The 15,262-nt window shown below is 37.4% G+C and overlaps 1 protein-coding gene across 6 annotated transcripts in view; it reads right to left on the bottom strand.

Annotated features, from left to right (window-relative positions):
- The window catches only part of LOC109451776 (protocadherin alpha-C2), a 134,126-nt gene that overhangs the window by 81,834 nt on the left and 37,030 nt on the right, over positions 1-15,262 (bottom strand). Inside the window, exon 1 of one of the 6 annotated variants that reach the window (XM_074313658.1) lies at positions 11,080-13,651. The exons of the other annotated variants lie outside the window; for them this stretch is intronic. Within the exon in view, the coding sequence (XP_074169759.1) occupies positions 11,080-13,473 (2,394 nt within the window). The 5' untranslated portion in view covers positions 13,474-13,651. Of the gene's footprint in view, positions 1-11,079; positions 13,652-15,262 lie in introns of those variants that run through there. 6 annotated transcript variants of the gene reach the window in all.

Genomic DNA, 15,262 nt, shown 5'->3' with positions numbered 1-15,262 from the left:
TATCCCAAAGATGAGAAAAATCTCAAGAACTTTTCCTTTTGTATAAGATGACTGTGTACACATTAAAATCATCAATTAAAACTTTTATTTGGCAGAACCATTCCTTTCTAATATTTCATTTTGTCATTTTATGGCATTTTCCATAATTTCTCCTAATTCATGCATTTTCAGGCTTTTAATTAGGTACAAGTGCAACTTTAAGTGGACTCTATGCAAAAATATAGTCTTGATTTCTGCCTGGGTTCTATTGCCATGAGTATTACAAAGCTCTCTCACCAAACTTGGCCATAAGCTGTAAATTCAAAAGATTTCTAGCCATAATGCATAAACTCCTATTAGAGATCTTGAAGCCAAACAGGAAAATAGTAAATCTGATACGCACCAAAGAATTTGTCAGCAAAAGAATATTGTTCTTTAAACAAGATTTTCTTAGTGCTTAAGATTATTCCCTGAGAGTATATTATGTACTTAAGGAAACTAAATTAAAAGACAGGACATCACAATTACATTAAGCAAATTTTCATCCTGTAAAGTAGCTTAATAAAGTATCCAAATCAAGTCTAACAGAGTGGGAGTTTTTTGCAAGTAGAAATCTGTATCACTGTGTCATTCTCTTTTTATTTTTCACTTGAACCCTTTACCAATAACACATTACTACAGAATTTCTTTTTCAAGTATCTAGTACCAAGGAACTAGGTTTTCTCTATCACATAATACCATATAAAGTTTTTTGGACCTCTTTTTTATGAATCTTCACTCTAACTCTATGCTGTATTTATTTACTACTTTTTATAATTGTGTGCCAATTTTTCAAAAATTACCTTTTATAAAAATATCTTTCTATTTCATCTTCAAAGTGTAGCCCTCAGAACTTAAAGTCATATTCCAGGTTGGTCAAATCAGGTCCAAGGAATGGAGATCTGGTCCTTTGATTCTAATACTACATATCAAGTAAGAGTTTAAAATTACATATGGTTCTTTAACAGCTACATCACATACTTTTTTCACGATGAATTGAAAACTAAAATTCACATCCATTTTTTCCTAGATGCTATTAAGCCACAGATCAAAAAGGCCTAGACTTTTATACTTACATTTTTTTGCTTACTTAAATTTGCTGCATGTCATTGTGTTAAGAGCTAATCTATCTGGTTCAGTCACATAATACTTTACCTACATTCAAATTGCACATTCCTACATATTTGGTAAGCAGTCACACTAGATCCTCTGAGCTACAGATGAAAATTTTCATGGAGTAGGGCTGAAAAGGAAGGCCTATAATTACTACCAAACACCCTACCTGACATCAGATAGTGTCTAACCTGAAATAAAAATCTGACAAAGGTACTATCAACAGTCTCCAAAAAAGACTACATAAATCTCACATTATATTATAGTTTCCAAAAATGCTAAACTAAATCTTACCAGATCATCATTGTGATAGCTGCTTAAAAGGAAATTTGATAAAAATTTGGCAGCTATCACAAAACAATGGCCATCTTCATTTTAAACAGTAAAACACCAGAATTATTCCAATGAAAAATCATGAGCATCACAGGACACTTCACATCATAGTTATTATTCAATACTGAGTTGTATATTCTAGATAAGATAAAGGTATGTGTGTGTGCGTGTATGTGTGTGTGCTAGAAAAGAGGATAAAATGCTACCTGAAAAATTTATAAGTAATATAATTTTCCACTCAAGAAATCCCAGAGAATTACAGAAAAAATAATTAGAACTAAAAAGAGTTCAGTGAGATGATTAGCTTAAAAATAAAAAAAGAACACAGCTTTCCTACATACTTGCAATAACTAGACGAAAAGTGGGATTTCAACCAATTATAGATTAGTGAAAATGGGCATTTTAATGTCTCTTCTCCTCCACAAAACCTACCCAAAACAACAAAAAGTACAGCCAACATAAAATAAAATTACATCTTTGATGAAACTCCATAAAACATCTGAACTTCACCACAACATATATGAAGAAAAGTTCCCAAGTACCATGAAAATTGGACCAAGATGAAAGAGAATGCTAAGAGAGGATTCCTGCCACTGGAGACCTTGGGAAGAGCTGGTAGATTGAAGTTTTCCAAAGTAGTGGTTCACACTGAGATGCAAAACCAATGACTCCTGATTTGAAACAAAAAGATCTACGTACATAGGCTGAACCAGGCAGGATTCCCCCACAATCCTATTTCTCAGCACAAAACTAAAGAGAAAGCTGGACTGAATGTGATAGTGAGCAGATGCACTATCATTTCAAGAGTCAACCTAAGGATGTGGTAAGCTAAAGAGACAACTGGATGACAAATTGCTCTGCAGCAGCCAGTTCTCATCAGTTGGAGATATTTAAAAGCTAAAGTACACATTAAATAAGGAAAATAAGAAAATGTTCACATTAGTCCAGAGCACTACTGACCCATCCATTTACATTCTCCACTTGCAGACAGCTGGTCATGAAAGAATTCCTCTCAAATATATAAATAGTAAGTTTTTAAAAAGAGCCAACATAGGCTCTACATAAATATTATAAGAAAGAATAAGAAAATAAATATGAAAACTACAGATAGGAATGCACACCTGAAAATGTTTACTACCAAGCAAATAACATTTTTTACGAGAGCTCTAGTCAAAAGATTCACAAACAATTTCAAAGGGTCTCAGAGAATTAAGAACCAAAAACAGAATTTCAAGGAGAAAATGAAAAGGCCACAGAAGACCATGAAAACTGAACTGGCACAATTCATGAAATAAATGGAAGAGAAATGTAAAATCATCACAGAAATTAAAGCCACATTGGAAAGAGTAAAAAAGGTGAACAAGCTCTGCCTGGTACACAGTCCAGAACAAGAGGAAACATTTAAGAAGGTTGAGAAAAACAAATGGAAAAAACAAGTAATTTAAAATAATTAAAAGGGAAAATATAGCTTTGGAACACAGAAAAAGGAGATCTAGCATACTCCTAATAGATATCCTTAAAAAAAAAACACACAAAAAACAAAAACAAAAAAAATCCAGACACTCAAGAAAAAATTTTCAGATACAAATAAACTTCGGATTTCAGCTTTCAGCAATGTAAGTCTAGTTTGTCTTCAGCCAGTGAAATACCAAGGGTAACAAAGTATGCTTTCTTACCTCAATGAAAGGAAATTAGAAATCAATAACAAAAAGAAATTTGGGGGATTCACAAATATGTGGAAATTAAATAACATAATGCTGAAATAACTAATGGGTCAAAGAAGAAACAACAATGGAAATTAGAAAATACTCAGCGATGAAAGAAAATGAAGACACAACATATGAAAACTTAAACATATACACTAAAGTAGTGCTTAGAGGAAAATGTATAGCCATAAATGTTAACACTGAAAAAGAAGAAATATCTCAAATCAATAACCTAAACTTCCACTTTAAAACACTGGAAAAATAAAAGCAAACCAAAAGGAAATAAGCAGAAGGATGGAAATAATTAGGATTAGAGCAGAAGTAAATGAAATAAAGAATGGAAAAACAGTAGAGAAAGACAATTAAGCCACAAATTGGTTCTTTGAAAAGATCAACAAAACTGACAAATCTTTAGCTAGATTGACCAAAGAAAAAGCCAGAAGACTAAAATTACTAAAACCAGAAATGAAAGAGGAGCCACTACTACTGACCTTACAGAAATAAAAAGGATTATAAGAGAATACTATAAACAATTGTATGCCAATGTAGCTTAGATTAAATGATAAAATTCCTAGAATACACAAATACCTAAACTGATTCAAAAAGATACAGAAAATCTGAATGGATCTATAAAAAGTAAAGAGATTGAATTAGTAACAATACAACTATATAAAACAACAACAACAAAAAGCAAGACCAAAAAGCATCATGAATGAATTCTACCAGACATTTAAATAAATATTAATATCAGTTCTTTACAAATTCTTCCAAAGAACAGAAGAGGAGTGAACACTTCCTAACTCATTCTAAGGGCAATATTACCTTGATACCAAAGCCAAAGATATTACAAGAAAAGGAAACTGCAGACGAATATCTCTTATGAATATAAACAGAGAAATAATGCAACAAAACACTAGAAAACCAAATTCAGCAATATCTAAAAGGGATTATACACCATGACCAAGAGGGTGTTATCCCAGAAATACAAGGTTGGTATAACATAAGAAAATCAATAAATGTAATACATCATATGTATTAGTTTGCCTGAACTGCCATAACACAGTACCACAGACTAAGTGACTTGAAAAACAGAATTTATTTTCTTATAATTCTGAAAGCTAGAATTCTATGATCAATGTGTCTAAAAAGTTAGTTTCTTCTGAGGCTTCTCTCCTTGGGTTGTAAATGGCCATCTTCTCCCTGTGTCTTCACATGGTCTTTCCTCTGTGTATGTTGATGTCCTAATTTCCTTTTCTTATAAGAACACCAAAAATATTGCACTCGGGAATTTTATCTGCAAATATAATTACATTCTGAAGTACTGGGGGTTATACTGAAGTACTGGGGGTGTCAACATATAAATTGGGGGAGGGGGCATAATTCACTCCATAATAACATATCAATTGATTAAAATACAAAAAACCACATGATTATCTCAATAGATGCAGAAAAATCATTTCACAAGATCCAACACCATTTCATAATAAAATCAACCAACAAAGTAGGAACAGAAGGAAATTTCCTCATTCTGATAGGGGCACTCATGAAATAAAGAAAGCAAAACAGCAGAGAAAGACAGTGAATTCAAAAATGGATTCTTTGAAAAGACCAACAAAACTGACAAGCCTTTAGCTAGACTGACCAAGAGAAAAAGGCACAAGGCTAAAATTACTAAAAACAGAAATGAAAGAGGGAACATTACTACTGACCTACTGACACGTAACATTGTAGGTGAAAAAGTGTATGCTTTTGCTCTAAGATCAGAAACAAGTCAAGGATGTTCTCACCACTTCTATTCAACATTGTACTGGAGGTTCTAGCCAGGGCAATTAGGCAAGAATATGAAACCAAAGACATTCTGATTGGAAAGGAAAATTAAAACTATCTCTATTTACAGATGACATGACCTTGTATGTTGAAAATCCTAAAGAATCCACTAAAAACTACAAAACTAATAAATGACATCAGCATGGGTATAGAATAAATGATTAATATACAAAAATCAATTATATTTTATACACAAACCAATGTAAAATTAACCGACAAAAAAATGAAACAACAAAATAATTCCATTTACAATAGCATCAAAAAGATAAAAATATTAAGGAATAAATTTAACAAAATAAATATAAAATGTATGCTCTGAAAGCTACAAAACATTTGTGAAAGAAATTAAAGATCTAAATAAATGGGGGAAAAGTCCCATGTTCATGAATCAGATGACTTTATAATGTTAAGATGTCAATACCCCCCAAACTGATCTACAGCTTCAATAAACTATCAAAAGTAAGCTGGCTTCCTTGCAGAAATCAATAAACTGATCCTAAAATTCCTGTGGAAATGCAAGGCACTCAGAAAAGCCAAAACAATCTTGAAAAAAAGAACAAAGTTGAAGTAACGATACTTCCTGATTTAAAATCTTACCACAAAGCTACAATAAGTAAAAGAATGTGGTGCTGGGATAAAGATAGACACATAGATCAATGGAATAGAATTTAGAATCCAGAAATAAACTCCCACATTTATTGGTCAATTGATTTTCAACAATGGTTCCCAAACATTTCAATGGGGAGAAAATAGTTCTTTACAATAAATGATGCCAGGGCATCTGGATATCCACTTGCAAAAGAATGAAGTTAGATGGCTACCACATACCATATACAAAATTAAATCAAAATGGATCAAAATGACACCAACAAGATTTCAGAATAGGAAGTCCCAGACCTCATTCCCCCATAAATGTACCAATTGATGACATATAGACAAAATACCTTTATGAGAATTTCAGAATCCAGTTGAGAAGTTGAAGTACCCCAGGTAAGCACAAAGTGGAAACAGCTACTTTGAAACAAATAAGAAGGGTAATTTTAATTTACTCACACCAGCCCCTCCTTCAAGCTGACACAGCTCAGCAGCAGGAAAAAACACCCTGGCTTGCTACTTCACCTTCAAGGAGAAAGAGGAGAGTAGAGCATGTGTCCAACGTTTCAGCTTCTCATTCAGAGAACTGATGGATGACTGGAAGCCATGACGAAAAAAGAAGAGCAGGGGGCAGCCTGTTTCCTCAGAAAGGAGAAAGAGGAATGAGTATGCATCCAGCCTTTCAGGTTACATGAGGGCTGTTCAAGGGACTGGTATCTGTCTCAGCTGACTTATAACTTGGTATGCTGACAGGGAACCAGCATACTTTGGATGCCTAGTGGCCACTGAGAACAAGGGAGAGCAGGTTGCCTCTATAGAACCAGAAAATTAAAATGCTGCAGACAGACACTAGAGGGAGCAAGACAGATCATTTTAAATTATCCAGTCAAGAGGAACAAAAGAAAAAAAATAGTAGTGAAAAGGAATGAAGAAAGCCTATGGGACTTATGGAACATCATTAAAAGAAACAATCATTGGAATTTCAGAAGGAGAAGAGAGCAGGCAGGAAAGGGTAGAAAACTTATTTAAAGAAATAATGACTGAGAACTTCCCAAACCTGGGAAGAGATTTGGACATCCAAGTTCATGAACCTAAGAGGTCACCACAAATTTCAATGCAAAACAATTTTCTCCAAGACAAATTATAATAAAACTGTAAAAAATTAAAGACAAAGAGAATTTTAAAAGCAACAAGAGAAAAAAATATCTCATACAAGAGCACCCTTATAAAGCTAACAGTGAATCTCCCAGTAGGAACATTGCAGGCCAGGAGAGAGTGGGGTGATATATTCAAAGAAGTGAAAGAAAATAACTGCCAAACAAGAATACTTTATCCTGCAAAGTTGTCCTTCAGAAATGAAGGTGAGATACAGACTTTACCAAACAAATAAAAGCTGAAGCAGTTCATCACCATTAGATCTGCAGTACAAGAAATGCTGAAAGCAGTTCTTCAAGTTGAAATGAAAGGATGTTAACTAGTAACATGAAAACATATGAAAATAAACAATACACTGGTAAAGGTGTATACTAACAATGTAATATGGTGGTGTGATAACCACTTAACTCTATTATAGTTAAAGGACAAAAATATTAAAAATAGCTATAGCTACAATAATTTATTAATGAATATAACAATATTAAAAGATGTAAATTGTGACAACAAAAGTATAAAATGAGGGGGAATAAAAGAGTAGAGATTTTGTATGTGATCAAAGTCAAGCTGTTACCAGCTTAAAATAGACTGTTATATCTATAAGATGTTTCAAGTAAGCCACAGGGTAACCACAAAACAAACAAACAAACAAACAAACAAAAACTATAGTAGAGACACACAAGACAAAGAAACGGGAAGCAAAGTACACCACTAGGGAAAATCATCAATTCACAAAGGAAGATAGCAAGAAGGGAGGAAAGAAACAAAGGATCTATAAAAGAGCCAGAAAATAATTAACAAGATGGCAATAATAAGTCCTTACCAATCAGTAATTACTTTAAATGTAAATGGACTAAATTCTCATTCAAAAGGCATAGAGTGACTGAATAGATTTAAAAAAAAAAAAGACCCAACTACATGCTGCCTCTGAGACATTCATGTCAGCTTCAAGAACATACATAGGCTCAAAGTGAAGAGATAGAAATACATATTTCATGCAAGTGGAAACCAAAAGAGAGAGCAAGGGTAGTTACACTTATATCAGACAAAATGGACTTTAAGTAAAAAACTTTAATAAGAGAAAAATAAGGTCATTATCATGAAAAAGGGGTCAACTCATCAATTCATCAAGAGGACATAACAGTTGTAAATATATATGCACCCAACATCAGAGCACATAAATATAAAAATCAAATACTAACAGATCTGATGGAAGTAATAGCAACACTAGCACAATAGTGGGGGACTTCAACCCCACTTTCATTAATGGGTAGATCATCCAGACAGAAAATCAGTAAGGAAACACTGAACTTGAACTATACTTTAGACCAAATGGACCTAACAGACATATATACAGAATATTCCATCCAAAGGCAGCAGAATACACATCCTCCAGGATAGATCATATGTAGGTCACAAAACAAGTCTTTGTAAATTTCAAGACTGAAATCATATGAAGTATCTTTTCTGACTACAAAACTAGAAATCAATAACAGGAGAAAAACTGGAAATTTTACAAATATGTGTAAGTTAAACAACACACTCCCAAAAACCAATGAATCAAAGATGAAATCAAAGAGAAATTAAAAAAAAAACTTGAAACAAGTGAAAATGGAAACACAACATACTGAAACTTATGCAATTCAACAAAAGCCACTCTAAGAGGGAAGTTTATAATGATAAATGTCTACAAGAAAAATGGTCTCACTTACATGGAATCTAAAACAAGCAAACAAAAAATCTCATAGATACAGGGAACAGATTTGTGGTTGCCAGATGCAGGAGATGGGGGATGGGTGAAGGTGCTCAAAAGGTAAAATTTTCCACTTATTAAGATAAATAAGTCATGGGGATGTAATGTACAGCATGGCAATCATAGTTACAGTTAACATTATTATACTGTATATTTGAAAGTTGCTAAAAGAGTAGATGTTAAAAGTTCTCACAACAAGAAAAAAAATTGTTAACTATGTATGGTGATAGATGTTAACTAGACTAATGTACAGATCACTTCAGAAGATATACAAATATCAAATCATTACATTGTACACCTGAAACTAGTAATGGTATATATCAATTATACCTCAATCTAAAAATTAAATTAAATTTTAAAAATAAATGTTTATTAAATGAATTTCATTAATGAATGTTCAATATAAGAGTTGGGAAGATCTCCCCTAAACCTGGAGACCTTAAAATCCATAAGACAAAAATAGACATATTTTAATATAGAAATTTAAATATACTTTTAAATGGCAAAATATACTATAAACAAATCAATATAAATTATATAGGGGCAAAATATATTGTGATATAGGTGGGAGGTGAAAGTTAATACCTGCATTTTACAGAAAACTTTCCCAAATTGAAAAACTAAAACTTTTTTCAATTAAAAAATGGGTAATTTAATTAATAAATCAAAGAAAAGCAAATACAAATGACAATATGTGCAAACTCACTGATGGTAGATAGGAGTGAAAGTTAAAGTTATAATGAAATATCATTTTATAGAGATCAAAGTGGCAGAATGCAAGACCACCATTTCTTTTGGAGATAAAAGGGAGAGTGCTCACAACTTGTTGCTGCAAATTAAAAGTACTACAAAATACTTGGAAAGTAATCTAACAACACATTTTAAAATTAAATTATTACTCTTTGATGCATCAATTCCACATCTGAAAATAATTTCTGTAGAAATAAGAGCACCAATATTTTAGGAATATGTAAATTATAACACGGCATGGTTTGTCAGGGCAAAATAACACTTGGAAAAAGTGCTCACCAACAGGTTAATAACTGAATATATAAATGATACATCCACACTATAAAGTACTGTACGGCCATTAAAAGTAACAGATTTGTAGGAATTTCCACAATATTTTTTGGGTAGAAAGCCTGTGGGATATAAAACTGAAAGCAACAAACAAACAAGATAAACAAACAAACAAAAACTCACAGACACAAACAACAGTTTAGTGGTTACCTGAGGGTAAGGGAGGAGGGGAAGTGGTAGAAGAGGGTAAAGGGGGTCACATACATGCTGATTCAAGGAGAATTGACTTTGGCTGGTAAATACACTGCAATAAATACACTGCAATATATAAATGATGTATTATAGAATTGTACATTTGAAACCTATATAATTTTACTAACCAATGTCACTCCAATAAATTTAATTTAAAAAATTGCCCCCAGAAATCCATTTAAAAAGAAAGTAAAATGCATTATCTAGGCTAATAAATTTTCAAAAAGAAAGAATAACAAAAACTCACTAGGTATATACATGTATATGTGACTGCAAATAAAAATGTGAAAGAAGGGGCAGCCGGATGGCTCAGTTGGTTAGAGGGTGAGCTCTCAACAACAAGGTTGCCAGCTCGATTCCCCGCATGAGATGGTGGGCTGAGCCCTTTGCGGCTAAGACTGAAAACAGTGACTGAACTTTGAGTTGAGCTGCGCCCTCCACAACAAGATTGATGAGCACCTGGAGAAACACACTGTTCCCCAATATTCCCCAATAAAAAAAAAATGTGAAAGGAAAATCACAAGAGGTTTTCCTATCTGATACCAGAGGGGGAATGCTGATGTACCTTGACAAAAACCAGAAGGCACCAACCTTTTTTTTTTAATAAAGAAAATTGCACCTTTAAATAGACATTTATATTAAAAGCTTTGATGCTCATTAAAATAAAACATGTATGTGGGTATATTATAATTTTTTTAAATAAAAAGATTTAAAGTTTTTAAATCATGGTTAACTTCATTGAAACAAACGTTTTCTAAATGCTTAACTACTCACAATGTGTGGTTTCTTGTAAACTCTTACATACATAATAAATACTTATAAACTATTAACAGGGCTCAGGCGGTTAGAGCTCCATGCTCCTAACACCTAAGGATGCCGGTTGGATTCCCACATGGGCCAGTGGGCTCTCAACCACAAGGTTGCCAGTTCAATTCCTCCAGTCCTGCAAGGGATGACCATGGGCTCCGCCCCCTGCAACTAATAACGGCAACTGGACCTGGAGCTGAGCTGCGCCCTCCACAACTAACACTGAAAGGACAACAACTTGACTTGGAAAAAAAAGTCCTGGAAGTACACACTGTTCCCCAATAAAGTCCTGTTCCCCTTCCCCAATAAAATCTTAAAAAAAAAAAAAAAAAATACAACAGTAACAAAGGATTAGTGTTATTGACAATTTATACTGACTTTTTACTTAAGATTTCAATCTGAAAAATAAACTCATATCAGAACACTCATTAAATGTCATAACGACTACAAGCAAAATTAGAAAGACAAATTAAAATAGAAACACAACTTTAAAGGCGATCTCACCTGTTTCAAAAGTTCTGAATTTGCTTCTCTTTCACTTGTTCCCTCTGCAGAACTAAGACATGGAGGAAGACTGGGGCTGAAGGCCATGAGGTCGGCCTTGGGAGGGCCCTCCCCAGAGCACACCCTCTGCCGCCTCTGCTGCGAGTACGACCAGCTCCCCACGGCGCTGGAGCACACCAGCGTGGGCTTCCCGGGCCCGCACACGCCCTGGGAGGGCGGCGCCGAGCACCGCAGCGCCGTGTACAGCAGCAGCGTCAGCACCAACAGGCTGGACACCGCGCAGATGGCGATGATCAGGTACACGTTCACGTCCACTAGAGCCGTGTCCACGCTTGTGGTCCCCGGAGACATCCGCAAGGGGGTCTTCGGCGCCTGGCCGCTGTCCACCAGCGACAGCAGCGCGGTAGCCGTGGCCACCAGCGCAGGTTCGCCGTGGTCCTTCACCAGCACCAGCAGGCGCTGGCGCGGCGGATCCGCCTCGTCCAGGGCGCGTGTCGTGCTGATCTCGCCCGTGTACAGCCCCACGCGGAACGGGCTGCGCGCGCTTCCCACCGACGGCTGCAGCTCATAAGACAGCCACGCGTTGTAGCCCGAATCCGCGTCCACCGCGCGCACCTTCGCCACCACGTGGCCCGCACCCACCGACCGCGACACCAGCTGGCTCATCGCGCCGCCCACGCCGCCCGCCCCAGGCGGCAGCAGCGCCGGCGCGTTGTCGTTCTCGTCCAGGACGAACACCTGCAGCGTCACGTTGCTGCCCAGAGGCGGCACGCCCGCGTCGCGCGCGCTCACCTGGAACTGCAGCAGCTCCAGCTCCTCGTGGTCCAGCGGCTGCAGCGCGTACACCTTGCCGCTCTCCGCGTGCACAGACACGTAGCTCGACAGCGCACGCTCGCCCACCCGCCGCTCCACCAGCGAGTAGGACACCAGCGCGTTCTCCTGCGCGTCCGCATCCCGCGCAGACACCGTGAAGATGTGGCAGCCGGGCGGGTTGTTCTCCTTCACGAACACCGTGTACTCGGGCTGCGCGAACGCCGGCGCGTTGTCGTTCACGTCGGCCACCTCCACGGACAGGCTGGCGGTGGCGGACAGCGAAGGCGAGCCCCCGTCCCGCGCGGTCACTACTACAGCGTAAGCCGACACACTCTCGCGGTCCAGGGCGCTGTCCAGCACCAGCGAATAGTAATTTTTGAAGGTGGACACGAGCTTGAAGGGGACATGAGGTGTTAGTGAGCAGGTCACCTGCCCGTTCGCGCCAGAGTCACGGTCGGACACGCTGACCAAGGCGATGACAGTGCCCACCTGAGCATCCTCACGCACAGGGAGAGACAGAGAAGTGATAGTAACTTCTGGGGCGTTATCATTTATATCTAGTACTTTCACCAAAATGGTACAATGACCGGCCATTGGAATATTTCCCTTGTCAATTGCCTCCACGGATATTTCATACAATTTCTTTTGTTCGAAATCCAGGTTACCTTTTGTCCTAATTTCTCCACTATTGGGATTTATAATAAATGCATTTAACACTACAGGAGATACAGGCCTTCTGAATGAATAGATTATGTCTCCATTTATACCATCATCAGGATCTGTGGCATTTAGCTTGATCACTAATGTTCCATTAAATGGGTTCTCTATAACGCTCACCTTGTAAATGGATTGGTCAAATTCTGGGGCATTGTCATTCACATCCAGAATTGTGATCAGCAGTTGAACTGTGCCAGTCAGCTGGGGTTTACCTCCATCATTGGCTGTCAATAATAAACTATGTTCCTGAATTTCCTCTCTGTCCAATGATTTCCTCAATACAAGTGCTAATGAAGACGTTTGTTCACGGTTGTTTTGTGCGTCCAAAGCGAAATAATCGTTGGGATCGATTCGGTAAGTCAAGGCCGAGTTTACTCCAATATCTGCATCGGATGCGCCATCTAGTGGAAACCGAGTTTCCGGAGGTCTAGTTTCTGCAATGATTATTCTTTTCTTACTCTCTGGGAACACAGGTGGGTTGTCGTTAATATCTTTCACCTCCACCTCCACATGGAAAACCTGCAACGGTCTCTCCACGATCACCTCCAAGTGGATGCTGCACTCCAGACTCCGCTCACACAGCTCCTCGCGGTCGATCCGAGAATTCACAAACAAAATGCCATTCTGCAGATTTACCTCCAGGAGGTCCTGGCGGCCTTTGGACGCCACCCGGAACAGGCGCGGTACCAGCTCCGCCAGCTCCAGCCCCAGGTCCTGCGCGATGCGGCCCACGAAGGTGCCGTGTTTGGCCTCTTCGGGGACCGAATAGGTGACCTGGCCGCTCACAGTCTCCCAGGCTGAGAAGAGCAGAAGCGAGAGCAGCAGACGCCGGGCTCCTGGTCCTCCTCTCCAGGAAAACAGCATGGTACACTCAAAAAATTTCAGAGATATCTAACGTACTATATAGAATACCTTACCTCAAACTGACTCTCAAGGTCCAAGTTTACGGCCTTCTATTGCGGGAGGATTCGCTAGAGGTTTTCCACTATATGCCAAATCTTCTGCAGGAAGGAAGAAGCGGAGGCTTTCTTTGGGGAAACGTTCTCAGTCAAGAGCGACACCATGCGCATGAATGTGTAAGTGTAAAAATGATTCCGTCTTCATATTTTCTGTTGATGTAGGTTTATTTTCTTGCTTTTCGTGACGTTTTTCACTGCAAATACGTAATTGAAAATTAAATGTTTTTCTTTCCAGTAACAGTAAATCACTGTATTCTTCTCAGCATTGGATGCTAGTTGAAAATTGGTTGATGAGTCCTATTTTTCCACAAATACACGTCTGCATGTGTAAAACTTCCGTGCAGAATTTCAAGAGGGGGAATACTCTATGTTCACTTTTGGAAATCAGCCTCTAGTTCTGCAAAGCTTTGTTGGTTTTGGTGGGAATGTCCTTTTCCTGTGGTATTTTTTGAGACCTGTTCACACAACAGCCATTGATTCCAAATGGAAACATAACCAATTACATAATATGATGAACATGGAAAATATTGGTAAGTGATATACCCGCTTTCAAATAAATACACCATGTTTATAAATACCCCCAAATATGATTGGGAAGTGTGGATAAAATAGGATCAAATATTTGTATTTGAGGTAAGTGTCCAGTCAATGTGTGTATGAATTTATGTGTTGAGTGTGTGCGTGCTAAACACAATTTTCAAAAACACACAATAATTTAGACCATTTAGATATAACAATGCTTTAAAGTTCTGGGTTCTCTTTGTATAAAACATGCCAAGAATTAGCATCCTATGTATTTGAATTTAAACAACAAACAATAGGTTAAACTTCCCTCTTCCCTTCCCCATCTTACACCATCGCTGGAGAAAATCTTACTATCACTTAAATTGACAGATTTTCCAACCAACATCATGTTGACACAGATGTTAACACATCTTTAACAAGGAAGAGAGGAAGGGAATCTTACTTTTTTATCTATTGCAATAACTGTCTTTATCAGGCCCCAAAGTTCAAGGCCAAATAGTGCCATGAAACATATAGCATAGTTCCAATAATTCGCTTGCCTGTTCTGTGCACAACTCTGCAGTAAATAATACTTGGGTTCATTTATGTATCTTTGCTCTGCTCTGAAACTTGAGTAGAGTGTTTGGTATTCTTACCCTCATCCTCCTGTCCTGCTCCATTACTTTTATTAACATAGTTTTACTCTTATAAGGGAAATAGTCCCTTGATTCTTTCTAATTGTTCTTGTTTATCAGGCTCTACTTTGTCTCACTTACCTCTCCACCTAATCTAGACTACATAGTCAATCATTTAAAACATGTCCTTCCACACACCCTAGAAGCACTCACCTTATATTACTCCTCTAACACTTTAGCTTCCAACACACAGCCTAATATCCATTTTGTTCTTTTCTCCTATTGAGCTTCAGTATAAGAAAGTCACTTAACCCTGATGACTATATTCTCTACAGTTTACTCTCAACTTTACCTTGATTGGGCCCTCAAATGAATTCATAATTAACTTTTCCTTCATGCCTACAGAGGGTCTTCTATATTCTTTCCCCCTCTCTTCTCAAATTCCCAACCTCATTCCAATCACCTGGTTCTCAGATGATTTACCCAGAGAGATAAGTCATCAATATGAACATAATGACTCTCTTCTTATATCAACTTTTTTCTTTCTAGTCTCTA

This window comes from Rhinolophus sinicus, linkage group LG10, assembly GCF_036562045.2.
Source record: "Rhinolophus sinicus isolate RSC01 linkage group LG10, ASM3656204v1, whole genome shotgun sequence".
NCBI lineage: Eukaryota > Metazoa > Chordata > Mammalia > Chiroptera > Rhinolophidae > Rhinolophus > Rhinolophus sinicus.
Note: the sequence above shows the minus strand (reverse complement) of the source record. Positions and strands in the feature narration are given on the sequence as shown.